This window comes from Pseudopipra pipra, chromosome 1, assembly GCF_036250125.1.
Source record: "Pseudopipra pipra isolate bDixPip1 chromosome 1, bDixPip1.hap1, whole genome shotgun sequence".
Classification (NCBI taxonomy): Eukaryota; Metazoa; Chordata; class Aves; order Passeriformes; family Pipridae; genus Pseudopipra; species Pseudopipra pipra.
In genome coordinates, this window is record NC_087549.1 from 51,216,149 (window position 1) to 51,244,099 (window position 27,951).

The 27,951-nt window shown below is 39.0% G+C and overlaps 1 protein-coding gene across 1 annotated transcript in view; it reads left to right on the forward strand.

Moving 5' to 3' along the window:
- ARHGAP28 (Rho GTPase activating protein 28) overlaps positions 1-27,951 on the forward strand; it is a 76,422-nt gene that overhangs the window by 40,023 nt on the left and 8,448 nt on the right. Inside the window, exons 2-12 of the mRNA XM_064656515.1 lie at positions 1,367-1,569; positions 6,050-6,267; positions 11,751-11,838; positions 13,751-13,908; positions 17,335-17,500; positions 17,615-17,706; positions 19,015-19,092; positions 22,287-22,449; positions 23,627-23,709; positions 26,659-26,856; positions 27,545-27,688. Of these exons, the coding sequence (XP_064512585.1) occupies positions 1,367-1,569; positions 6,050-6,267; positions 11,751-11,838; positions 13,751-13,908; positions 17,335-17,500; positions 17,615-17,706; positions 19,015-19,092; positions 22,287-22,449; positions 23,627-23,709; positions 26,659-26,856; positions 27,545-27,688 (1,591 nt within the window). The remainder of the gene's footprint in view (positions 1-1,366; positions 1,570-6,049; positions 6,268-11,750; positions 11,839-13,750; positions 13,909-17,334; positions 17,501-17,614; positions 17,707-19,014; positions 19,093-22,286; positions 22,450-23,626; positions 23,710-26,658; positions 26,857-27,544; positions 27,689-27,951) is intronic.

Consider the following 27,951-nt stretch of genomic DNA (forward strand, 5'->3'; position numbering starts at 1 on the left):
GGAAGGAACCACTCAGATAGAGCAAGGACGCTGCAAGAGCCCCAAGAAAGCAGCTAGCCCTTCATTGGCAAGGAAGGATGAAGCAGAGGCAGCAGCACAAAGAGGAAAAAGCATGCTTGGTCAGCTTTATTAAATAACATATTCTGTATACATCCATTACCAAAACTTTGACATGGAGGGAAATACCGAAAAGGAAATATTTATTTTTTTTTTAGTGGAGTAAAAGTGTTGCCTGTGTTTTTAAACAAAGGCGTGTTGGCAGAATGGAGAAAGGGAAAGAGAATGCAGAAAAGGAAGAGAAAGGGAAACTACATTTGAATTAATTCAGATAAGCGAAGGCCAGAAGACCTTATGACAGAACTTTCCATTAATTCCTGTAGTCTAGCTCTCTGCCATAATTGTGTTACCTCCTAACTCTTTTGTACAAATACTGTTGTGGTTATTATTACTGATTACTGTATCTGTAACTACAATTATACTTACTAAAGCTGTTTACAGTATTGCAGCCATAATAATGTAAAAGAGCAAAGTCAGATGAGACTTTCATGGTGGATGTTGTATTAAATTTTGAATTAACTTATATAACTGTCTTCAGCTGCAAGTACTTACAGTGGGAAAAGACCAAAACAAAAGAGTAAGGAACAAACTTTGTTTTAATTCAATCACTGTATTGAATCTTAGGTTTAAACTTGATTTTTAGTGAATCATAATTTTTTGAACCTGTGATCAAAGCCTTCTGTCTGACCCAGAATATACTATTTCAATTCAAAGACAAATTTTGTTAAAATTTTTTCTATTTTAGCTTAATTTAAGAAAAAAAAAAAAGAAATATTTTAAAATATTTTTTTTTTAATATTTTCAAATAAAAGGCAATGATTTCTCTGAATTAAAGTATTTCAAGTTTTGAATTGTTTTCTGGAGCCAGTATAAGTTTATAAAATATTTCAGGGTTCCTAAGTCTCATTATTTTTCCCCAGAGTTTTCACTGAAAAATTTCAGCCAGCCAGCAAAAGAAGAAGGAATAGAAAGAGAAACTGAGGTATAAAAAAGTTAAAATAGTTTTCCAGCGTGTCATTAGATGGATATCAGTATTACAAATAGAAATTTCATCTCCTGCGTCCCTCTCTAGAGTGAGAAACACTAAACATTAAATAGATAAATTATTAGATGCAAAATAAATGTCTAGCCATAATTGTTCTGAGCAACAGAGGTCATTACAATTACTAGAACTGTTTACTTAGTCTCTGAAATCTTGTTCCTTCCTCCCTGGTACAGTCACAGGTGAAGCCCTAGTTGCCTGCTCCATCTTCATGGCACAAGTTAGCATGATAGAAAGGTAATTTTATTTGTATTACTGTCTCTTCAGAAAGTCCCTCTCTCGTTGTCGAAGAATTAACAGGATGCTTTCAAATGAGTCAGCACCTCCTCCTACATTCAGTCGCTCCAATTCCCAGGCCTCCATGGACAGCACTTCCATGGAGGACTTTTGGTGTGAAGTGGAGAGCATCAAGGAGAGCAGAGAAGATGGATCTGAAGAAGCAACAGTCTTGGAGTTCAAACCTGCTGATGGTGAGCACACAAACACCACTTCTTCCTAATGCCTTGGCTTTGCCTTCTCACTAAAGAGTCATGCCCTGATCTGCTTTCGCGTGTCACTCAGTATGAGCAAAAGTACTAGGCTGGGTCACTGTAGCTCTGCTTCTGAACATCACACTCAATCACTGGAAAGAAGCAATAATTCACTCTGGTTTATAACTGGAGCTGGTAATTAACTTCTGAAGTAAGATTTTTTTGCATTGACTTTGTGCTTCAGGAGAACAGATACGGTGTAATTCATAAAGGAGAGGCACTCAAGGAAAGCTAAATCTCCAGCATTAAATAGACTAAACCAAAACATTTAAAGTAAAACAATTTATTTTGTTAAATTTATTTTGTTAATAATTCATTTAGTATGCTGGAATTTTAAATTTTCTGGCTTTTGGTTGGATATGATGCAGAAGTTATTAAAGTCTTGAAGAATTTTTTGGTTAGATATTGTTTAGTGCTATCAGGAATTTGATAACTGCCTGTTTCTATGAGATTACCCAATTTAGATATAATTCAAGAAGAGTTTAGAGTTTAGTTCAGAGGTAAGTCTGAATGTATGGATGCCTACATTGTTCAGACTCCCCACTTGACCAAATTCATTCATCACTTATGCAACATATCCTGAAGGTATTACTACCTCATTCTGTTATCTTAACCTTTTCCTCTCTCTTGTTTTGTACTGTATTTGGAAAATAATAGTCTGTGCTGGCTTGTTGCAATACAGCTTTGTGTTAGATTTGATAACATGTAGAACAACAGTTCACATATTTTTCTGGTTTTGACCCCATTAACAAATGCATTATATTGTGCAACACAAAATACCAGGTGTTACTACAGGATGAAAAAGAATTTCTTCTGAGGTCATGACCCACTGATAACTCTTTCTGGAGAACATCTTGTGGCTCATGGCTACTAGTCTGGTAATTACTGATCTAGGGATAGATTTTGAAGCAATGGTGTGTTCTTTCCTTCCAATTATTAACACAGTGGTGATGAGGTTTTTTTGCTTTGACACACAATGGGATGTCATTAATTCTGCTCCCAGGAAGAATGGTGAAAAGGGGGGAAAAGTACTACATTATTAATCAAACAAATATGTAGTCAGTCATGGTAAGTAACTTATACAGAGGTATCTAACTCCAACCACGTACTGTTCCCATTGGAAACACCTCCCACTCAGTAGTTCCCAGTAGGGCTCTCTTGGAAGCCAAGGGAGAAGACGGGTTCACCAGAAATCTTGGTCTGCTATGAGGGTTATGGTCGGTCAGCTTAAATCTAAACTGCACTCCTCTGTTCCTTATTGGGAAAATTCTTGTCTGATCATACTCTTTAACTTGGAGACCTTAGAAAGAGGTTGTGAACCTATTGGTGTCTCTCCTTCATTCAGCATGAACTGACAGGTGTCTCTGACTTGTCTGCACCATCAGGAGAATGTCACAGATCTGTGAGTTACCAAGCTGTGTAAGTTAGCAGGGAAAGTCAGTACAGAACCTCATTTTCCAGAAAGTTTTCCATCACTTTCATTACTGCCCAAACTCTGCTGCAGTCCTATGTTACCCTTTGTCTGATTACACCTCATTACAATGCATTGATTTTTTTCCCTCTGACATTAATTAAAAATGAGACTGCAAGTCAAAGTGCAGCACATCTCCACACTTCATTTACCTTCATTTTGTTGTTTTAAACATATATATATCTATATATTGCATACACTCACACACAACCAGGCAATGTTTGTCCTAGTTATTAAGATCAGGAATATATTCAGTTTGGGATTATAAATCTTGGAAGTTCTATTAAGGTCCTAATAGGATAATTCTCCTTGCCAAATCAATGTGAAAACCTTTGGGGCAAAATAGAAACAAATATTCATCGCCCTTTTGAGATGTCTTTGAGAGGAAGAGATGCAAGATCCTTAGAAAGAAGGCCAAAGGGTGATAGCGGCCAGGCACCACTGATACTGTCAAAACCACAATGTGGTTTGCCAGACAACACATGCAAGGGACAGACAACAGCACACTTACTCTGCTGATGTTAGTAAATACAACCAAAAAAGAACAGAAGATTATAACAAGTGACACAAGGGGTGAAAATGTGAAAATGTAGGGGAGGAGGAAGACGGGGTATTTAAGATGTCTATGATGTACTGAGCTGCTTTATAACTTCATGTTTCAAGGCTGGGATGCTGTGCATTGTTTAAGATTATATCTGTGAGTTATTTCAGGTTATATCTGAGATCCAAAGCAAGGCACACCTCTTTCCTAGCAATCTCTATGATCTGTTTATCTTCTGGTGGAGCACAGTATCAAGACCCTGCTGTATAAGTAGCTAACTGTCAAAATAAGATTTGTAAAACAACATGAGGGGTTTTTAACCTATGTTTAAAACCTATGTGACATAAGATTTTGAAGTTTTTTTAATGCATAAATTTCTTCTCTTTGATCGTTTTATTCCTCTCATTGCTGTTGCTATTTCTTAGTCTATTGTTTGTGAGTGGTTGGAACAGGAAGAGGCCAAAAGCCAGAGAAAACAAGTGGTAAGCAGGCAGAATTTCATGTCTGCCTTACTATTTTTCATAGCATCATGAAAAATGAGTTTGATTAAAAACTCAATACTTGGAAAGAATATGTCAAGACAAAAGCTAAAATTAATATAATTAAAAAACTGAAACATGGACAGATGTGGCTCCAACAGCAGCACAGAAGAATGAGAAGAGACCTTCTTAGAAAGAAGAGTGAGGAGGGAAGTTCGAAACTTACAAAGATGGGAAGGAAACACTGTAATCCTGTCTGTGGATACAGAAAGGATAAGAGCAGAGAAGCTGTTTCACAGCATACAGGGCTGGTCACACCCCTGGCTAACACAGAGCAAGGGTTTTAGAAGCAGCTATTTTTGTAGAGTTTTGTAAAGAGGCAGGGCAGTTAACAATGAAGTCAGTGATGGCACATGCATAAGATGCTTTTGCTTGTCCCTACAGCCCAGTCCTGTAATTTTCTCTTTTGTGTATCTAGCTGCCAAAGTGCAGCAAACTGGTGTCCATCAATCAGCCTGCATTCTGATGTCAAGAAGAGGCAATAAAGGGAGAGTGGAAATACCAACCTGCCATTAAGACCAGCACTGGGACAAGAACAATAAGTGCATTGACTAGTTGTTTTATAGAACATGCTGCAAATTAATCCATTTCCTGTTTGACATGTTTATTTGTAGTACCTCTTCTTCAGTTAGAGCCGTAATGAAATTAGTGTCCTGTCTCAAGCAGCATACTGCTGAGCTAGGATTGCTCCCAAAACTGAAATGAAGGACCTCGAAATCTCCTATGTGATGAGAGATTTTAAAAGGTGGTGACTATTTACTTTAAAAAGCAGACAAATAAAAAAGCAATGACAGCAAAATTTAAAATCACTAAATGATTCAGAGAAGGCAGACTGGGAGCTTCTGCTAGTCCAATAATGACAAGGTATATTAATTTAATGTAACAGGTAGCAAGCTGAAAACCTGCATTGGCTTTGCCTGGACAGGTTTTGGTAACGGGGGGACTGCAAGTGTGGCTCTGTGAAAATATGCCAGAAGCTTCCCCCAGTAGAGCCAGGATAGAAAACAATTTTTCACACAGTGCCTAATCTCACTATGGAACCAGTTGCAGTGTTGAATTAGCTGAGAAAAAAGATTCAAGAAGATATTAGTCACTAATTAAAATACCAAGAAATGCTGGGGTGTACAGTGCTAGTGAGTCTTTCATTATCAGAAATTAGGATGATACCTAGCATGCAAGGATGGCTATTTTTGCATATTCCACCCCTACCTGACCTCTTTGATACCTACCCCTTCCTGAACATTGTTCTTTAGTGAGCAGCTCTGGTTCTTAATCATCTTGTTCAAAACAAGCTGCTGGACTGGGTGGACATCACCCTTCTCTTAGTGTGGCTTCTTCACTAGGAGTCTGACTACCAGCTGGCCCTCTGACATCTCAAATTCCATTGTTAGTGTGCAAATACATTATTCTGTTGTTTACATCTTCAGTATTTTTGTTTATTTGGATTAGAATACCAGTTTAAATTCCATCAGCCAAATGTCTTTATCCAGTAGAGCATGCTAAAAATGGTAAGCATGGCATAAGTGGTAACTGAGGAGATTTGTGCTCTTGCATTAGGCGTTAGCTTTTAAGGACCTTGCTGTGTCAGGCTTGCTACTCTGTTGCCTTTTTCGAAGCCTATGCTGATGCACAGGTTAGAAATGCCTCTTCTGTTCTTCTGGTAAGCCTCTCCTATGCAGACACTGACAAACTGGAAGTGGAGAGCATGTTGACAAAACCATCTTTACTTGCACTTCTGGCCTAGAAAAGGTTGGAATTGGAGTCTTGTCAAGGTAAAGGCTATGGCATCAGTCTGTCATGCCATCTCCTTTCCTTCAGCCCCCTTGCCCTTCCTTGCCAGGCCTGGTAACACACTCTCTTCCTTCACAGAAGGGGAACTGGAGGCAGAATGGCTGCAAGATGTAGGTTTATCTACGTTGATCTCTGGAGCTGAAGAGGAGGATGGCCAGGCTCTGCTGTCCACTCTGACCAGAACTCAAGCTGCTGCCGTACAGAAGAGGTATAACACCTACACTCAGACCCTGAGGAAGAAGAACAAGCACACAGTCCGGGATGTGCGAGACATCTTTGGCACCAATGACTCTTCTGTAAGTATCCATTTGATCTTAATTTTTATGCAATTTGCAAGTAGCTCACCAAAGTTTCTGCCAGACAGGAACCTTTTTCTGCTGACAATGTACAGACAGCCAGTGGCAGCTCCTGACCCTAAAATCAGACTTTTAATACTCTATATGCTACGTTTTGAGAAGAAAGGAAGACACCAAACACAATAGATGGTGCACAGTTTTGCAACTAACTTGTAACATAATGTTGTATCTGTTACCAGTCTTCCTCCTGCAATCTCCTACCAAGACTAACAGTTACTCCTTTATTTTTTGGAAATTGGTGAGTTGCTTTTGGCAGCTATTCAAATTTTTGACGGCTTCTGGGGACACTTGCTATTTACTCAGCAGTCTCAGTGGTGAAGTAAAACTTCTCTAATGAAGCAACTGGGGTTCAAATATGCATAAGCAATTAAACACCTGCCAGCATGATTGCAACTGGTACACTGGCAGTTACATTTCACTTATGTAGCAAATGAAAATCTATTAACTGTTCACTTGCTTCATGGCTTCAGAAATGAATGTTACCTCTGGTGGTTTCTTCTGCTTTTCCCTGAGGATAGCCCTAAATGAACCAATTCCTAGCACTACATGTTTTGACTCTGTTGAATGCAGTAAACTGTGTGAATTTAGTTCAATGCTCAAAGCAACATGCATGATTTTACCTTTGTCACTCATGATACCTTAAATGGGAGTCACCAATAAGCTCACAGTCTCACCTTTGAAATTAATATTAAAGTTTTTGCCATCACAAAACTCCAAGAAACTCTTTTTCATTATGATTTTTCTTTGTCCTTTTCTGTTTGTCCTGTCTTCTCCTCAAGGCTTGGCATCCTGGACTATTTAAAACAAAAAAAAATTGGGACACAAAATTGTTGCTTCATAGTTATGATAAAATCAAAAAGATATAATGGCCAGAAAGTTAACTTATTTGTCTCCAAATTTAAGTATCTGGTTTCTTTTGAACACAAATACATCCAGAAGTATCCGGTAGTTTCTTGTGGTCAGACTTTCTTTCGTGAGAAATAATCAAGCATGTTTGCATGAACGTTAAAAAGCTGATGGTTCTTCTAATTAGATTAGCACACTTCTCCTGACTCAAGTCTTTGTAAACCTTAATGTGTTTAAAAAAACTAAAGTTTCCTAATAAAATTGAATCAGAAAAATAAATGTTGTACCCGTTCTCTCAGATAGGCACATTATTGATGTATTTTTGACCTGCTTATTTTCTACTTTCTCACTTTCTGAAGTTTCTCAGTTGCTAGAGGAATTTGTATCTTCAGAGCCAATTGCCTTTCAAATCGCTTTTTTACTTCCTCTGAAATTCAGTTCACTTACTACTTCTGCATTTTTAAAGTCTAAAAGATAGAATCAAATAAGTAATTAAGTCTTCTAATTTTTCTTCCCACAAAAATATGCAGTTAGGCAGGTGCTTAACTAAATGTTAAACACAGATGCACAAATACAACTGCAGAACACACCATCACTTCCCTCCAATGGACTGTGAAAGATTGTATTTCTAAAAGCCTGCAAGGTTCCCAGCACCCTTTTGGTTTTCCTATTGACCATTGCTCCTATCTCTGCTGCTTATTATGGGATTTAGGAACTTTGTGCTAATTAACAGCTCTTCAGGGATAAACACACTTAAGAAGAGCTTGTGTTCCCGACCTAAGGGTTTCCCGAGCAGTCTTTGTTAGGGGGTATCAGCAGTCCCTCGCGCTCTGCTGCCTCTTCGGGCACGGCACTACGGCTGGCGGTGAATCTTTGTGATGAATCAGCTTAGGAAAGAGACCCGCATTAAAAACAACCCAGCAAAAAGAAAAGAGCGACAGGAGACGGGAAGGGGCAAATCTTTTCAGCATAGCTGCTGAAGAGACGCTGGCAAGGAGACTGCTTGAAATGACATGAAGTTTTGCTTTCCCATCCTGCCTTTCTGTTGGGAAGGAAGAAGTAATCATGGTGCAAATAGGAAAACAGCTCTAATTGTTTCACATAACTCTATAATCCTCCCCATTAGGAGGATGGATTTACACCTTCTTCCCAATGACCTAAGAATTGCAAGAGCCTAGAGGGATGGGTTACAGAATGGTGGCTAATGATGAGATAAAAGGTGATTAGCTCAGTAAGGTCACCTGAGATGAGATTTAGGGGATCACTAAAGAGGCGTAAATAGTTGTCATCTGGAGTGGGGGAAAAGAAAGATAGATTTGCCCTATTTTTTTGTCTCTGTTCTGAAAAAAAAAAGCCTCCCTGCTACATGTTTTGCTACTACTGCCTGGTGGCCAGCCTCTGCAGGAGTCAACACAGAGCAAAGGGTGCTTTTTCAGTCATCCTGCCTTGAGGTCCATCCCCTCAGGGCAGGAGTGTTCCCTCAACAGACAAAGTGGACTCAAATAAAAGGAAATGCAGCCATTCCTCCTCGTTTTGTTTGGATTTTTTTCTTTTGTTGCCTATCCTGGAAAGGTGCCGTGATCCCTGGGGGCAAAATGCTGTACATCACCCTTGCAAGAGCCATGCCTTGGAAGAGCAGCCTGTCCCAGCTGAGGTGCTTTTGCTCTGCTTCAGACAGGTCTACAGCCAGGAGCCTCGACTGACAGGCACAATACCGAGTTTTAAATTGGATGGTTTATTAATCACTGTGGCCTGATTTTTCTTACTGCTGGTACCCTGCTGCTTCCATCAGAAGCCATTGGCGTTGCTAGTGCTCAAAGCCTAGAAAAATCAGCAGAATACAAATGGACACACACACACATGGATTTTGTTATTGGAGGGAGGAGGTGCATCATGCTCATGTTAATGAAACAGCCCAGCTCTATGCTTTGTGAAACTCCTTAAGAGTTTTTAGAAGCATTTTACTTCAACAATGCATGAGAAAATCATGTCCTGATTAAGGAGAAATCACTAACCCAGACCTATTTGCATGAAAAGGTGTTTGTAATGACAGTGCTTGGAAATATGAATATATTCAAAGCATTGGCAAATTATGTCCTGACCAGAACTATAAGGTTATCCTCCTCTACCTTTTTTTACCTTAGCTACAGGGCTGACAATAGAATTTGGTTGCTTAGGTGCTACAATGATTTGGTTTTACATCTTCTACAATGAGGGTAGCTACTAAAGAACTATCAACCTCATCTCCAGCTTCTCCTTACTCTTCTGATTTCCTCTCCCCGTTGGAAATTCCTGTGTACATTGTGGCAGTAAACAGTGGGTTCATTTTTAATATGTCTAATGAATCACTTTCAGACAGAAATGAGCGTATGAGAAGCTTCACCTTAGCTGGAGCCCCAGCCAGATGAATAAAGCTGTTCCAGTTTAGTTAAGGACACAATTTGACTCTTGGTCTTTCACATTCATTAAGATCTTCCACAGTTTTTTATTCTTCTTTTATACTACAGAAACAATCTGGATCTTTAAAATTCATGTATTAAAAAGGTTTTATTCCCAGTCTTCCCTTTCTTTTTATCATATTATCTTAAGATTTTAAAAAAGTAAAATGGGAGGGAAGGAAGACATTTTCACAAAAGGGACATAGATTTGGCTTCTTTGTACACTCTCACTGTGGAGGCTGGGAAAAGAGACTGAGACTATGACATTTTAGCTACCCCGATACTGTGCATGGTCCACATTATTCTATAATTGCCAGAAGCTAGAGCAGCCCACAGGCTGTTGCAAGCCCTGATGGGTGTGAAGCAGAGATGTGCTGTCTGCTCCTTTCCGCTGGCTCTGTTGTGCTTTATGGAAGCAGGTTACTGCAGGTGCTTTGCTATCGACTTCACCCTTGTAACAAGGCTGGAAGTATTTTTTTCCTTAATAAACTTGACTCATTGTAAATCTATTCTGAAAACTGTTAGAAGGGTCAGACATTCTGAGCACTAAAAGTAAATGAGGGAGTTGCTAATGTTTACCATTAATTTCTCCATCTGGAACTTAAGCAGAAGCATAAGTACTTTTATGGTTGATTTTCCCAAACTGTTGAGACAGGTCTAACCATCTCCTCCACTTCCATACTCCCACCTGAAATTTATAGTATTTTTAATGTCCTGAAGCTTTTTATGTAAATGTTGTGGGATTTTATCATAAAAGCATCCTATAGTTCTCCTTTTCAAAAAATCGGTAGTCCTTACAGTCTTCTGGCAAAGGAAGTCCATGTGACTTAAATCCTGTTTGCTTTCAAGTTTGCAGGCTATTGAATGGAGTCTCTCAGGAGAGATTTTGTTCATGTTACATTTGACTTTGTTACCCAAATAGCTCAGAGGATAAGGCGGAATAAAACAACCGCAACATTATTTCAGGCTTCCAATTTGAAGAGCTGCCTGTCTTTTAAATATATGACATTTTTTAGCAGCCTGAATGTTGCTCCTGTGTGTTGGCTACAAATGGGGAAGACAAAATTTCTGCCCTGAGGCATTGCTGGTTGTTGATAAACAGCCGATTTAGCAATTTAAAAAGCAATTTAAAGAGTGGGTATTGAGGGCTCATGGGGTCTCTCAGATGTAGGTTCAGCTAGAAAACTGGAGCTGCTCCATCAGGTTCAAAGAGGGTGAGGCAGCAGGCTTGAGAAAGGCGGAGGCTCCAAGGACTCCCGCAAGGATGCAGAAGACAGCAGAAAAAAAATACGAGAAAGGTTTGGAATATTGTAGTCATTTTCACAGAGTAATCTTCAGACTATTTCTTTAATTCATGACCTTGATTTGTAATTTTGGTTTTTTTACCCATGAACACATAGATGAGCTGCTACTGCCCCATGTACACAGAAACACTCGAATTTGTCTTTATGAGTCACAGAACTGCTGAGAACAAAGCCTAAATTCCACTGCCAATAAGAGGTGACACTGTTTGAAAGTCACCCCCTGGGCTACTAAGCTCTTTCTCTGCAGTGCAGAATGACTTTTGGAGTGGAAAGAAATTAATTTTACTATAGAAAATGTCTTCGTTCCCTCAAAACGTTTTTTGCAGTCCACCGATAAAAATGTTAGTATGTGGGAGGACATCTGCCCATTAATAACTTGCTGGTGCCCAAATTGCAAGAGACACCAAAGAAGCCTGATTTCTGACAGATGCCTGGGAACAGCAGATATTCAACATGTGCCAAAGATTCTTCAAAAAGATTTGTGACCAAAATGATTAAAGGCCGGATGAATTACAGTTCTACAAGGATTTTTTTCTTAGTATAGTTCTGTACAGCAATTTACTTAGCTAATTTCAGTCATTATGTAGGACAGGACTCATTAGGTACAGCAAGCTGTAATATTACTGACCTCAACATGATCAAATCTATACAGGCTGAGCAAAATTAATTCTCAGTCTTGGCTATGAAAAATATACTCTTGAGAATCACAACAGATTGTTCTATCTTTTCAAAACAGTGTAAGCTGAGAATGATATACTGTTGCTTGAACTGTAGTAGTTTTTGTCCATCGACTTTTACCTTCACTGTAGTCTGATCATTTTTCCTTGCTTATCAGCTCACATTTGAGACAGTTCCAGTGCCACCAGTTCCTTCTAACGGTATCCAGCTCCCTGGGCAGAAGGCAGTTTGGAAATCAGTTACTTGTGAGTATGACAACATGTAACCAGTATTCACTTTCTCCTGGAAAAATGATAGACAGACCCTTTTGTGGTTCAGGGGTTAGTCCCCTCTTTCATGTTGAGGCAGTGCTGCATATATTTCCTTAAAATCATTGTCAGCTTATTGTCATGCAGGACCCAAAGTTTCCTATTAATGACCAGTGTTATACTACTCAGACTGCTGCCCTTGAGGCATCAGCATCTAAAAAATACTGATCATTGCAAGGCTGGGATTGTTAAAACAATCACTAAACAATATTTTGCAGAATTTGTCCAAACTATGCCATCAGTGTATTTTCTTTTTGCATATCATGACAAGAAAGATTCTTATTTTCCTCCACATTTCTCTGGTACTGCAGAAACTGCAGTATTAGAAATGGATCATTTTCGTGGTTCTGCCCTACTATTCTGATCCACTAATGGTGTTACCCCTTAAATGCTTTGTCCTGACAGTGACTGGCACTGCTAATGAAAACAGTAGCTCTACTCTACTTAGTGTCTGGATAACTGTCAGTAGCCTTCCATGAGAAAGTCCATCTTTTATTTTGAAAGCTTTTCCCATCCACATTGTTCAGGGCTTAACTAAATTAATATTAATACCCAAGTTACTAAACTAGTCCCTTGGATGTTTACCTCTGGGTATAGTGCCACAGACATTTTCCTTGGTGGCAAAAGCTGCTCTCCTGATACTTCTGCTCTTCAAGCAGTTGTACTGCAGCAGATGGGGAACCGAATTCCCAGGGCTACTGTAGACAGTCTGTGGTCCCAGGTCCAAGGGGGGAAAGAGAGATGGAAAACATCTTAAATGGCTTGGCTATTAGATAAAATCTAAATCCACAGTTCAAAATATGGAAGCCACTCAATAACACACTTAGCTTTTTTCATATCAGACTTGCAAAACAAAGGGTGTTGCAAAAAATATTTAAATCCTTGTATCTGTTAATGCAGTGATTCAAAAAACATGGGACATGCACAGGCTTATAAAATATGTAATGTTTTTTAATTCACTTTCTGATTTCCATGGCTTTTGAACACATTTGGGTCATGTTAGTAAATTCTTTCCTGCAATCCTGGGTGATGAAATTTTACTTCACTTTCAGTTAAATTTATGATTATATTCCAGTTAGGTGAGTCCAGGAGTTGGACCTTAAGGGAAAATAAAAATTGACCTGAGATATGAGAGATCTGTTGTGAAAGTTGGCAACACTGGAACTCATGTATGTTATCACACTTTGGATTCCATGACAATAGCATATTCCTGAACTTGATTGTACTGATTTCAAAAATTTTCCTCTGGCATCCACTAATTTCAGGAGGTAACTAAAGAGCAATAAGTCAGTTCACAGTATCTACCATGAATGCCAGTAGATACAGTGTTTTTCAAACTGGAATATTGTACATTGTGTCCTGTTTCGGTGCTATACAACTAAACTGTCAACATTGAGAAATATATGTCTGTGACCACATAAAATATATGCACAATGTCTTATGATTATAAGTAACCTAAGAAACTGTGTCAACAGCATTTTTCTGTCAAGACCTTTTATTTTTAATTGTTCATTAGACAAGTGCCACCACAGTTTTCTGGCTTGGGTAGACAAGGACAGAGTACAAAAACTTTGGAATTCCTGATAAACAGGAAGTTCCAGCTTGACTATCTTTCTCACAGAAAGCAACAAGTTAAATAATCTAAAATGAAAATAGGGATTTTATTTCTAAGGGGTTATTTCCTCCAGACAAAACAGGAACATGCTGTGGTTTGCACTGAAACTCCTCTTTGAAGCACTTCCTTTATTACTGTCTCAAGACTTTTGTCATCTTGGTTTAATTTTTTAATGTCTCTGTACTAAATGCAAGCATATATTCAGCATTCATATATTATTTCCCTTATTTTCAGCTAATAGCTGTCTAGACTGCGGACTAGATAAAGGCAGCCCATCCGTAACAGAAGAGCTCTCTTACGAGGTCTCTTTCTCAGAATCCATTACAGTCCTTCCAAAAACCCAAGAGTGGCCAAAAAATCAGAGGTTCAAAAAAGAAGACTCGGCTTTGCCTGTAAGTTTGTTCTCAACATATTTCCTTGGTTGTTTTCTTTAATACAGCAATTTCCTGCTTTACACCCCAGCACTCTTGGAGTCTGTTAAGATACATGAGCTGTCCTTTTAGATGCATGCTTTGTAGAGACTGCCTCCTGTGCCTGCCTTCTGCCTGTGATTGACTCCCAGAGAGGCACCAAAGTTAATATGGATATCCAAGCCAGGTCTTTACTTGTACCCATCACAGATGAATGTGTGTAACTCAGTCCACAAATATTGCATCATCCACAATTTTTTCGTGCAGAAATAAAAACCTCTTACTGGCATGAAAACTAACAATCATTTTCATTATGGGTTTGCTTTCCTGCTTTATTCCCCCACAGATTATCTGCCTTAGTTAACACATGGATTTAAAATTGCTCCATAGATGAAGGGAGGAAAGCAAACCTTAGACCTGCAGCAGTACTGACTGTTTCCAATCAGTATTCAGTGCTATAGGAAATACTATATGAATGGCTAAAGAAAAATTTACCATATCATCCAACCAGACATACACTGAGCAGTTTTGTCATTATCTGGAATTATTTCGTGAAGTCAAGGAAATCTGTTTTCTACTTCCATCAGCCCTCACAACTTCCATCACTGGAAGCATTAGTTTAGTGCTTCATATGCCACCTTTTTAGTGACATGTATGATGTCAGCTGTAAATTATTTGGAAGCATTTCCTGAGTGTCATGATGTCCTGAGATCCTGAACTAATCTGAAGCTGTTATAATCCACACAGACGTTCATTTGTCCATCTCAGACTCTACCAAGGAAGAAGCTGAGATGCAGAAGTAAGCTTGCTTGTCAAAAGACACCAAGTAGATTACACAACTTGTGTGAAATCCCTGTGTTTTATTGTGTCCTTGGTTGTTTTGGGGTTTTTTGGGGGGGATAACTTGGTGTCCTGTGGAAAGTACGGGTATTTCTGCGTTCATCATAATTTTGGCCTTTACTACCACACGCACACACACAAATTGTTCTCTGCAACAGCTCAGAAAATTTGCAGTTGACAGAGGAGGGAAACTGCTGACAAAGAGTGAAGATGCCACATTGAATATCATGGATCTGTGGATTCATAATCGATTAGTTTTAGAAAAAGCCAGTCTTGTGCTGGGGTTGAACTACTCTGCATACAGGACATCATTTTGTGAGTTCATGAGTACACAAGAAATAAGAAAGATCATTACAGAGAGAGATTTCTGAATAAAGTCAACAGTCATAGCTGTTGATGTTGGCATTCCCCGTACTTCATCTGCTGTCACTCATGGTATTTGTTTTTTTCCCATAATGACTCAGACTGTCATGGGCCTCACCTCTTGCCCTGTTACACCAAGCAACCAGCCACCTATACCCTGGAGGACTGTCCCTCCTTCCCCATGGTGGGCCAATGGGGCTAGACTAAAGACTGTGCAACATCATACTTTCTCCAGGGCAGGTCTGACAACATAACCAACGTCATGATAGCATATACAGAGCTGCACAAAGATATATTGTATGTCATAAAATAGCATGTCCCATGCAGCTCCCAGAATGGCCACCTCAACAACCCTGGCTGCATAGCATTACATGCAGTTTCCCCAACACGGGACCATAATCCATGTGACTTAGTCAAAGATATTACAAAGCTGCGAGTCAGTAAGCATATCAGACCCATCTGAATACACTACATAGTTCCACATAGAAACAACATCACAAAATATATCAGACATGGTCCTTAGCCAAAACATTAGTAATCAAATTTCAAGATAGCACAGCCTCCTTCAGTGATGCATATTTTGACACGACTGTTCATAAGAAAAACCACTGGAAAATTGTGACACAAGACAGAAGAAAGAGGCCCAGCCCCAAACCTTGTGCTAACCACAGCATCACATCATAGTGACCCTAGGACTCAAACAGCCACCATGGAAAATCATTGTAGCACCCTTTGTAATCAGTTTTGAGTGTTTGGAATTTTTTCACCGGCAAACATACCTTTTCGCTTTCCCCTCAGAAAATATACGTGTACTATCTCATTTTTTTTCTTATTTTCAAGGTGATTTATTGTGCTTTGACTGCTTTTGGACTTTTTGCATCACTGGAACCAGTGGAATTGTGGAATTCCTCTGTTCAACAAAAGGAATATTCTGGGCTAAAATGCTACAGACAGCATGCTCATTAGTTATTCTGTTCCCTGAACTCTTTCTGCCCCAATTATTATTAACCCCTTTTGACCATGTGCAGTATAATTTAGGAAGTCCTAAACTACATGATCTAGATGTCCTTTGTAGTCTCTTGTTTTTGAAATCTGGTGTACGTTTAAATTTTTTTTGTTTGCTTTTTATTTAATTAGTTTAACTGGCTTCATTTAAAGATGGTTTAAACCTATCGAGTACAAATTTGTTTAAAAAAAAGAAAGACTGGGCTGAAATCTCCAGAAGCAAAACATTATTAAAGGCTGGGTTTCCACGCAGATCCCTAAAGGGAGGAGATGATTTGTAATACTATTTGTTTATATCTCTAACATTTTTTTAAAGTACAATTAAATTAAAAAGACATACAATACCAAAGATCTTTGAAAAGCATGTTTTTTTCTCTAACTTTGTTATTATGTCTAACAGTTATGTTAGAAACTGATGGGTATTTGTTCTTTTTGACATTTGTACAAATGTGTCTGTCATGAGGCAACATTCCTGGCTCCGGTCTACAACACTGCAGTTTCTAAAACATGTAGAAATCTTCACATGCCCTCAAATTCCTCAGTATCATTTAGTTCAAGTCTACTTGAATAAATTATTTCTTAGCTGTTGGGAGTCCTGCTTCTAAGCCCAAATGCTTTTTAAGCAATAAAAAATACCATTAAATTGGCAGGTTGGCATGAGGACTAAGTAATTTTGCTTCTGGGCTTTTCCACAGGTCTTTAGTTTGAACTCTTCTGTTAGACCTCATAAATTAATAGCATTGTGCTAAGCAGGCATGTGTTTGTTACAGACACATGATTGATACACAACCATATCCATGATGAACTGTGTCAGCTACTTCAACAGCATTTGGGGGGAACAGACATTTTGGGGAAGGCAGAAGCAGAGCAAAATGTTGCATCCTGCTGAAACAGGGCAAAAGTTTGAAAGTAGTTTGTAACTCATTTGTCCTAGCTGGAGTACAGGCACAGAGGTGCTCCAACACCACTTCCCAGTCAAACTGCAAGGGAACATAGTGAGCAAGAAGCTCAATTTTATGTTCAGGTGGACACAAATGATGTCATCATACCAGGCCAATATACAGAGCTATAGTTCATCTTTATTTTGTTATCCATCTACCCTAACATGACTTCCTATCACATATGGGCACCTCCTTCAAAACAAAAATTCACTCCTTGCAATTTTTGTGCAAATAAAGATGCGACCCATCTCTACTGTAGAAATTCGTTGTTCGGAAAAGCCGGTTTGGACTGACAGAGGTTGGAGACCTCTCCCCTGAAGACATGAAGAAGATCCGCTACCTCTCCCTGATTGAGCTGACAGCCTTCTACGATGCGCTGGGGGTGGAACTGAAGAGGAACCGTGCAGAGAGAGTGCGGGGACGAGGTACTGTGCTACGGCATCCCCTTTGCAGCCACTTGTGTGTCGATCAGCGTTGCAAAGAAGGCGCATACGAGGCTGTGTTTCCTTTTTTTCACATTTGTTGTTATTATTTTTAAGAGAATGGTCTTTTCGGAGTCCCTCTCACTGTGCTGCTGGAGAACGATCAAAAGAAGGTTCCTGGAATAAAAGTTCCCCTTATCTTCCAAAAAGTGAGTATAACTCAGCTTGCTTGGACAATAAGATTTGCTTCTCTGTCGTTTGCATTGACACTCAAATGAGTCATCAGATGAGAGAAGATGCAGGCTTTACAGGCTTGCGGGTGCGTACAGGCTGTCTGACTGTATATTGTGGTTTGAAAACCTCTTGACAAGGAGACAAAATTTACTCCTTTTGTGTGTTTTATCTGTGGTGGGGACCTCATTTTATTTTTGTAATGATATGAAACCACACAGGAAACTTTAGGAAAAAAATGTCTTTCTGTTTCCCTTTTTTGTTAAACTAGAGAGCCAGGCAAAATTATGTATGTGCAGAAATGGCAGATGTGAGTTGTCTCAGGAGCTTTAATTGCACATTAATTTAAACTGTAGGTATTACTTAGCTATTATTTCCAGAATAGAAGTGATATCTTCTCATTGAGGTTTGTATGACAAGACAACACTTATATGAGCCATTTGGCAGTACAATGACATCTAGTGGATGTCTTGGAGACAGGTACACAGACACAAGTACATGTGCAATTACAACAAATTTCCCTGTAAATACTGACAAAAGGGAAAGTGGTGTGGAGTGTCAGGGGAAAGACTGACACAACTTGAACATTTACATGACTTGGCATTTAGTTCCACAGCTCCCCTGTCAAAATACCATGGGAAATTAGAAGAATCCAAGTTAGGGTGGGAAGAAGATCTGGTGGTGAAAATCCAGAGCTGTATGATTGAATGCTAGGAAACTATTTTTTTCCAATGTTCAAAATTATGTCAAATGAAAACATATTTATTTTTCTAATAAAGAATTAGAATGGAAAGCTTATTCCTCTATTCACAGAAATTTCAAAATAAAAAATCCTAGGATCATTTCCTAATCTGAGTTCTCAGTCCCCAAAAACATATGTTATCTATGGACCTTTCCATTGTGCTTCTTGGGGCATACTTCAACATTTCTCAGAGGTTATTTTTCCTTCAGTACACCACTGTATTTTACCCAGGGTATCTGCTCTTTTAATAATACATTTATGTGTTAATTGTTCTATAGCAGTGACAACTCTCAAGTCTAGGACGGAGGGGCCTATTTCATTAGCAGTTTTCCATACGCTGCATACTCCTTATTTCAGGTTCGGGAATATGGAGAACAAATTAGGCAGGTTTATTTACATGAGCTGGCATCTTTTCATGAGCAAATTCCATAGAAATGTATCTTTTTCAAATTAGTTTCAAGGATACCAAGTTTGAAAAAAAAGTGAATAGTATTCTTAAGTGCTTTTGAGTATTTTCCCTTCTGAGTGTTTTGTTGTCTTTCAGTTGCTGCTCAAGCTTGAGGAAACAGGTTTGGAAACTGAAGGAATTCTACGGGTTCCTGGATCTGCCTCCAGAGTCAAGGTACACACTCATGCCAGTTTTCCATCTTCTGGACTGCAGACTCTATGTAAAATAATACATCACACACATAAATTGACACTGCACATAAATACTGATGTGTCTGGCTCCTTCTCCTGCCAGTGAAAGGTCAGATTGGTTCCTGGGAACCAGTAATGCACAGAACATGTGGTCCATTGCTTTCTTTAGTTAGTGTTCTATATAAAGCACAGTCTTGATGTTGAATGCAGTTTTTCTCCATGAAACATTGAGGGATCCTTTCAGTTTATCTCTGTCATCCAAAATTGCTATGATCTTATCTCTGTTTTAATTTATTTCAGAAATTCAAAGTTGCTAAACTCAGTGAACATCAGATAAAGATCTTATTCTATGTCTTTTTAACCTCTGTGGCATTTTATTTCTCATTTATCTTCTGTGATCTTACAATTTCATATTCCAAGTGAGAGAAACTTGGCATATGTTCACTGCTGGCAGCCTGAAGTACTGCATTTTCACAGGCTGTTTTCGAGCTGTGAACACAGGATATTTGGTACCCAGTCTCTTGACATTGTGGGGCAGTAATGCTTGCTATTGTTTCTCCAGACTAACTTGATTCTGGAAGCTGGCACAGGCAAATTAGGAAAACAAGGTGTTTTTTGTTGGGTTGGTGTTTTTTTCTGGGCTTAGTAGTGTCTACCTCATTCCCACATTTTTGCCTTTTTTTTTTTCCCCCTAGGCTTTTTTTGTTCTGGTTTAAGAAACACCTTATAGTGCATTTTACTCCCACTTTCTCATCCTCAAGAAAGTTAGCCTTGCTTTCTGGGGTAGGAAGTCTCAACATTGTGGCAGCCATACAAATGTTGGGGATTGCTAAACTGGCTGGGGCTGCGAATCATAAAAAATGACTGTACACGGAAAAGTAACATTACGTGAAACACACCAAAGATAGGCAGTAGTATCCCAGCTCCTTTGACTCTGTGGATTGATAAAAGTACCCAGTGGCTTGAAAAGTGCCACATCTTGCAGAAGGAAGTTCCTAATTTGCCCTGTACTTTTCAGCTTCCTCCTTTTTTCATATGAATGCTTAAATGTTATTTCACACAATCTCAAATCTTACCAACCTCTTCAGGGAGATTACAGCACAGGGCTGTGCTCTAATTCAATTATTTTCATATTCTTTGTGTACGGTGTCCTGTGTATTGTTCACTTCTTATTCACAGCCCATATCCAGGGAGCTGCTATAAGGTATGACTTTATATGTAACTCTCTTATACTGGGTGGTAAATTAAACTGCCCATATGAAAGTTGTAAATTATTTGAGTTTTGGTTTTATTTAAGTCTGTCCAACGAGCCAACGAGCAAGAGAGATTTTTTCAAAGCAGATCCAGATTTCATCCTTCAAAGCCTTCATACATTATTATGACATTAGGATTTGAGGGTATTCCAACTTTATTTCAGTCTTGTTTGGAGAAAGAAAAGGCGTATGGAAGTGATTACTGTTCTATAAAACAAAGAATAAAGAAATACAAGTTTTCCTCCGTAATCTGGTTTGTAGCAGAAGTTCCAGTGAACAAAAAATGTATGATGGTCTAGTGTAGGGTCAATCATGTTTTAAAAAAACTGCAAACACATATTTTAGAAGTATTTAGATGCATACATATATGGGGGGTGGAGGGAATTGGGTGTATAAAATATATTCTTACCTGCTTGTATATATATATATATATATAAAATGTTTGTGTTTCAAAGATCTTGCTTTCTCTTTCTGCGGCTTTTTCCCAGTTCTCAGCAGAAAAATGTGGAGTAGATATCTGTCCTCTTGTGTTTTTGATGAGGTGAGGATTTCTGTTCCACATTTCCCAGTCAATTACCAGGAAAGAATTTAGTCTAGGTGTTTGTATGGATTATGTGCAAAGGATGTGAATACAGAGGAAGCTGAGATAGCCCAGATTACAACCAGTTAAATGTGCTAGTAAAAATGAGACTGTAACATTATATGCCAAATCCTGAATGACTTTCTACTTCCTTTTGTGCAGCCATTCTACTTCATTATATGTGACTGTATTTGATATGTAATTTCCTTCCATTCATGTGAGACGTGGTAAACAGAATTCATTTTTAAAAGCTTTTCTGCCTGAGCAGACTAAACTTTTTGCATAATATTAAAGAACATTTGACAAAAACATGATCTGAAACCTGAATATTTGCTACAGATACAATTTTGTCATAAATGGTCTCATAAAAGGCAGCAACCACCCTCCTATGGATAAGACAGTGTTTGGCCAGTAATAATTGTGAAAGCTGTGTTATTTGTGGATATCCTTATATTACAATAGCATCCTTCAATCATTTTAACTCAACAATTTTTTGAGGAGCTTGCATTTTCCCAACAGTCATCTGGGTTTGAAGCCAAATTCTGTTCCTACTAGGAACCTTGCTAAGTATTTCCCATTCGCACGTGTGTTGAACTCTGATTAGTGACCCTCCAGAACTAAACAGACCTCTATTATGCAGCTTACATAGTAGAACAAGAGGATTAAATGGGCATCTAAAATGGTATAATCAGCAATTCTTAGACCTCTCTTGTGTTTTTTGAGTTTTAGGGGTTCGGGGGGTTTATGCCTTAAGTGAAGGTTTTTCTGACAGTAATGGTTTGATACCTTTATTTTCCTGCACTTTGACCAAATCTAACTATAATTATTCTGACATAAAATTTCCTTCTAAAGACAGGAAAACACAAAGTTAAAGCCATTTGCTAAAGGCACATGAATTCAGATGCCAACAGTCTATCTAGCGAGTTCACTAGCAGTGAGGAAGAAACACCACTCCTTTGTGATTTAAGGGTCAAAACCTCTGGAGAGTGTTTTAAACAAAAAGAACAGCTGTGTTAAAAAGATCCCGGTTAACTGAGTTTTCTGTTTCTACTTCTAAGACATTGCACAACATTGTCTTGCTTTAAGATGGTTCAAAGGGGTCACTGGCAGAAATCTAGCTACAGCAAACCATATTTAGCCTGGATTGCCAAATATCCCCAGGAATTTGATTTGCTAACCTGCTCTTAACTCCATGTGGGTGTAAGACTGCCAGTGGTTTAGGGCTACCTTAGTTCAAGTGCTGTGCAAAACCTGCATTCTCTTTGTAATGGGACTTCTGAAGTGATGGCAAACTGCTGGGTCAGCAACAATGATTAAAGGCCAAACGTTTCTTTTATCTTTCAGAATCTCCATCAAGAACTTGAGGCAAAATTTTACGAAGACACTTTTGACTGGGACCAAGTACGAAATAATGATGCAGCGGGACTGCTGAAAATGTTTATAAGAGAACTCCCAAGCCCACTCTTCACAGTAGAATATCTGCCTGCTTTCATCACGCTAGTGGAAAGTATGTGGAAATGGAGTTAGTGTGGACTGATCTAGATAAAATGGAAGAGTAGACATTACATTTTTTTTCTCTTTCTGAAGTACTGAGAAAAAAAATGTGATTTTTTTCTCTCTCTGAAGTAGAGAGAAAAACATGCCCAGTGCACTGCCTAAACATTTGAATTTTCTGCAAGATTTTGTTTTCAAATAGAAAAAAGTATCTGCATTTAGCTAGTAGTATAAGCGTATTGTATGAATAACACAGCTGTTTAATGTAAAATTTAAAAACTATGAGTAAACAATGGCTGAGAAATGACTTTCATATATAGACTCTGATTCACACCAGTTATAAGTTTCACAAATGAAAATTTTTGCAAGGTGAACTCAAAATCAGCCCTTTAGCCAATATTGTCTTGGATTGATTTTATTTCTCTTAAGGTTTATGTTCAGGTCAGAATACTGGTACAGAGATGTGTGATCACAGAAAGCTTCAGGCAGTCAGGTTTGTTTTCAGTATACATACACTCTTTCATTCTCAGTACATTTTGTTCATTTCTCTTCCAGGAAGAATGCAGTTGTACCTTGCCATACCTATGACTTCACTGTAAAGTCACTTGAGCTAGTACAGAGTGAAACTCTCAGGATGATGAATTAATTAGGCAACTTGGTACAGAAAACTGAGGAACTTTACCTAAGATTGCAGCCAAGTTTTCAGTGTCTGCATTAGGTAGTTTACAGGGCAGAAGGAGGTGTCTCTTTCCTGTAACCTTCACATACCTGAGTGTGCTCCTTGAGAGTCCCAGACTGCATGCAGTTACAATGGCTTAGCCATTTGGAGAAGACTGAACAGGAGGTGTCTGTGCGGAATGGAACTATTTTATTCCCTACAACAAATACAGAAATATCTAAGAGAAACTAGCTAGTGATGAAAAATACTGGCTTGTTACTATGTAGACAGAATTTTGTAGAGCCTTGTCTCCCCATATGACAAACATCCAAGGGGATGAGGAAAACTCCACTCATTAAATTGATTTTATATTTTATATTTGGAAAATATAAAATCAACACCTAAACAACACCTAAACATGCTAGTCTCAACCAGGCACTAACTGTTATTTCTAGAACTGCTGACACACAAGGTTTTTGAACAAACCAATTGCAGTTGGGATTTCAAAAATATTAATTATTCATATCCTTAGAAATCTCCAAGATCAAGTTACAGCTACAAGCTTTGCATCTGTTGATCATGCTGCTGCCTGAAGCCAACAGAGATACAGCCAAGGTAAGTTCTTTGTTTGGTATCACCTGCCATCTGTGGTGCTTTTGACTTTTAAATGAGACACATTTTTTTTTCAGAAGATTCACCAGGAAAGAATTCATCCATGTTTTTTAACATCTCCTTGAAAAGATGTTCCAATTCCCTGGCTGTGATTTCTTTTACAAGCAATTAAGAAACAGTTGCTGGAGGTACCCAACTGCTGGGTCTCAGGCATCGTTTATTCTGGAGCACCCATTTCAAATAAGCGTGTTTCTCACATAGTTCACATAGTTTGGAGAAAAAAAGTCCAGTTTCTGGGTTTTCTGTATAAAAGAAATTCTCCAGGATTAATTTAAATGAGAAGCTGCCCTCAAGGAACTTGCCCTAGTGCACTCCCAGGACTGAAGGGCTTCTGGAGCACTGGACCAGATTGGAAATAGTCCAAAGTAAAAATGTATATCTGTAGCACAGATGTCAGGATCTCGTCCTCAGTTGGCTGGCCTTACAAACCCATGCCCACCCCGCTGTACTACTTCCTGATACAGACACAGTGGCTTCAAGCATCTTGGGTGTTTGGGAGCTCCCAAATCTGACTGCAGCTATGTCCTGACCCTAGGAGACATTGCTTGCATCTTCGGGCTTGTTTCTACATAAAGGAAACCTAAGGGAACAAGCTGCCTGGGAGCCCCCAGACATTTCATCAGGTCCTCTGCTTATCAGGACCATGCAGGTCCCCCACCTTTGAAAGTCTCCCACTAGTCAGTTTACATATAACTTTATGAGTTCAGGTGCCTTCTTTACCTGTAGTTTTAAATACAGTAATGATGGACAAGAACAACCCTCTTTAAAGCATCTGGAGGTCTTCTAGTAGTGCTCTGTAAAGAATTTTTTTCTGCTGCTGAAATTCATTTTGGTATAGAGCTGCATGTGGAAAACATATGCTAGAGGAGTAGTCTTAATTATTACTAGGCTATTTTTTACAAAAATAGAAGTGATGGCAAAACTCACTATGCATCTCTACTTGCTATCTATAATGAGATTTTAGAAATTTTTCCAACACAGTTTCCATTTTGTAATTCTTGGGTTTGTAAAAATGTTTTAATTGCAATGTCAGGGTACAAAGGCAGTGGTTTGAATGGTATGGGTTTTGTGGTTTAACACAGGAGACAGCTAAACACCTGTTGTGGTTTAACCCCAGCCATCAACCAAGCATCATAGAGCTGCTCTTTCACGCCCCCACCAGTGGGATCAGGGAGAGAATCGGAAGGGTAAAAGCTAGAAAACTCATGGGTTGAAATAAAGACAGTTTCATAGGAAAAGCAAAAGCCACACACACAAAGCAAGACAATGAATTCACTACTTCTGATGGGCAAGCAGGTGTTCAGCCATCTCCGTGAGAGCAGGGCCCCATCACGCACAACGGTTACTTGGAAAGACAAATGCCATCATTTCAAAAGTCCCATCCCTCCTTCTTCTTCCCCCTCCAGCTTTATATACTAAACATGATGTCATATGGTATGGAACATCCCTTTGGTCAGTTGTAGTCACCTGTCCTGACTTTGTCTCCTCTCAACTTCTCATGCACCTGCAACCTCCTCACCAACATGACAGTACAAAAAAGCAGGAAAGGCCTTGGCTCTGTGTAAGCACTGCTAGCAATAACAAAAACATCTCTATATTATCAGCACTGTGTTCTGCACAAATCTAAAACATAGCCCCAATACTGGACACTGCAAAGAAAATTAACTCTACCCCAGCCACTACCAGCACACCACCACACAGCTTCCCTCCCTTCTCCCCCTGCCCAGTGGGATGGATTAGAAAATTTGAAAAAAAAAAATTCATGGATTGAGATAAAAACAGTTTAATAGGGCAGAAAAGAAAGGGAAAATAATAACGATAAAATAATTAGAATATACAAAACAAGTGATGTACAATGCAGTTGTTCACCACTGATCACCACTGTTTGTAACTGATGCCCAGCCAGCCCCTGAACAGCAGTCCCAGATCAGTATTCCCACATTTATATACTGAGCATGACGCCATATGGTATGGAATATCCCTTTGGTCAGTGGAAATCAGCTCTCCTGGCTGTGTCCCCTACCAAGTTCTTGTGCATCCCCAGGCTCCTCACTGGCCAGGCAGCCTGAGAAACTAAAGATTACACTGACTAAGTGTAAACACTACTTAGAAGCAACTAAAACATCAGTGTGTTATCAACATTATTCTTATCCCAAATCCAAAACACAGCGCTGTACCAGATACTAGGAAGAAAACTAACTCTATCCCAGCTGAAACCATAACAGTATTGCAAAAGGACTCATTGGTAGACCTCAACTCTAACCACAGCTGCAATTCATCCTATTCAGTCACTCAAAGAAAATTCTGAACAAACTACCCAAAAAGGAAATGAGTTTCCTTTGACTCTCCCATGCATGTGCAGAAGTAACATCAGTGAATAACAACAGAGCTCTTCTTGTTTTCATCATCCCAAAATAAAAGTTTGGGGGTTGCTGGCAGAAATTTTTCAAATCACATTTGGGACTGGTGCACATTTGAAGAAAGACCGATCACCCTGGTGATTGTTATATAAAAAGCATTGATTAGATACATCAAAATGGACACTTGGAAATCTATGAAGAACTGTTCCCTTGCAATACCCGTACATCTTTCCTCCACTATAGTGTTCAGTACCTTAGCGTAGACATTGTACTTAACTTGCAAATTTGGGATTATGCTCTACGTGATATATAATTTATTAATGTGTATTTTGATAGCATTAACTGTTCCTCTGTGATTGACACAGGTGGTTCTACCAAACAGAGTAATCCAAATTAAAACCCAAAAAAACCTAAATTTCACCTTTAAGTGCAATTATAGCAGCTTTTGAGCCTGACATGTTGTGCAATTAAAAGTGTTGCATTTCAGAAGCAAATTATTTCATGAGACTCAACAAGTGTTGGTTTTTTCCAGGCCTTTCTTCAGTTCCTGAAGAAGGTGGTTGCTAATGAAGGGAAAAACAAGATGAATTTGTGGAATGTTTCTATGATTGTTGCACCAAACCTCTTCATCTACAAAGGGAAACGTGCAAACCAACAAGAAATGCAAGCAGCTGCCACCACAGCACACATCGTACGGCTGTTAATTCGGTACCAGGACATCCTGTGGACAGTGAGTAATGTTGGTTCCCTCTTTAGGGCTCCAGTTCAGGCCAGTATTTTGCTATATGCAGGAGCTCTGCAGAAATCAGGGTAAACTGAACTTCCAAGAAGAAACAGTTGGCTGTTCTTGGGAAACTGGCTGAAGTCTTCGACATCCAAAATGAGATAGGGTGACAGATATCTGTGGATTGAGTTACCTCACTTACCTGAGTCATCTATTTTAGCATGAATTGACCTGTCCCACACCATTGTTTGTACAGAATAATGCATAAGAGATTTAATCTAGATGTCTAGGTGATATGTCTAAATTTGAGTGAGATTAAATGTCTGTTTAGAGTCTAGCCCATAGCAATATGAGACCAAAAGTGTGTACTACTTGTTGAGCTGCTGAAGGTTAGCATGAAGATTTTGGCAGTCTCAGTTTGTTTCCTCAAAAAGGAGGGTATGATGAGGATTGCAAAGACTACCTCCTAATGAAGCTCCTGCAACTTCAAACATCACTAAGAGTTTCATATGGCATGAAGATCTACAGTGTCACCGAAGGAATAACTGTAGGCTGCTAGAGAGAGCTACAATTTGCATGTATCTTCTAGGAATAAATAGAATTTCTACTGCCTAAAATTTGGTGCATTTCTAAAGACCCAACAGCAATGCTGGGGGGGAAATGACTATTCTTAGATCTGGTTTCCTCCCTTTAGGTCCCATCTTTCCTGATTTCCCAAGTGAGAAAAATGAATGAGGCAGCGATGAACAACAGCAAGAGACAGCTGATGTTTGACAAAGGAGTGAGAAAACTTCTGAGGAGAAAGACCATGGAACGGGAGAGACCTGAAAGACCAGAGGTGTGATAAAAAGATAGTTTTCAAAGGCAGCTTTAATGGGCCTCCCTCCTTTATCTCATGAAAACTACTGGGGGCAGGGAGGAAATTTTGCCATATAAAATTAGCTGATTAGGGAGCTATCTTGAAAGATGTGCTTCTCAGTCCAACATCCTGATAAGACAAAGCTTTGGGAATTGATGAGAAGAGGTGAGGAAGGCAGAATGATTTCCGGCAGCCCAAGCTGTAAGCTGTTCACAAACACATGCTGTTTTTTAACCTGTTTC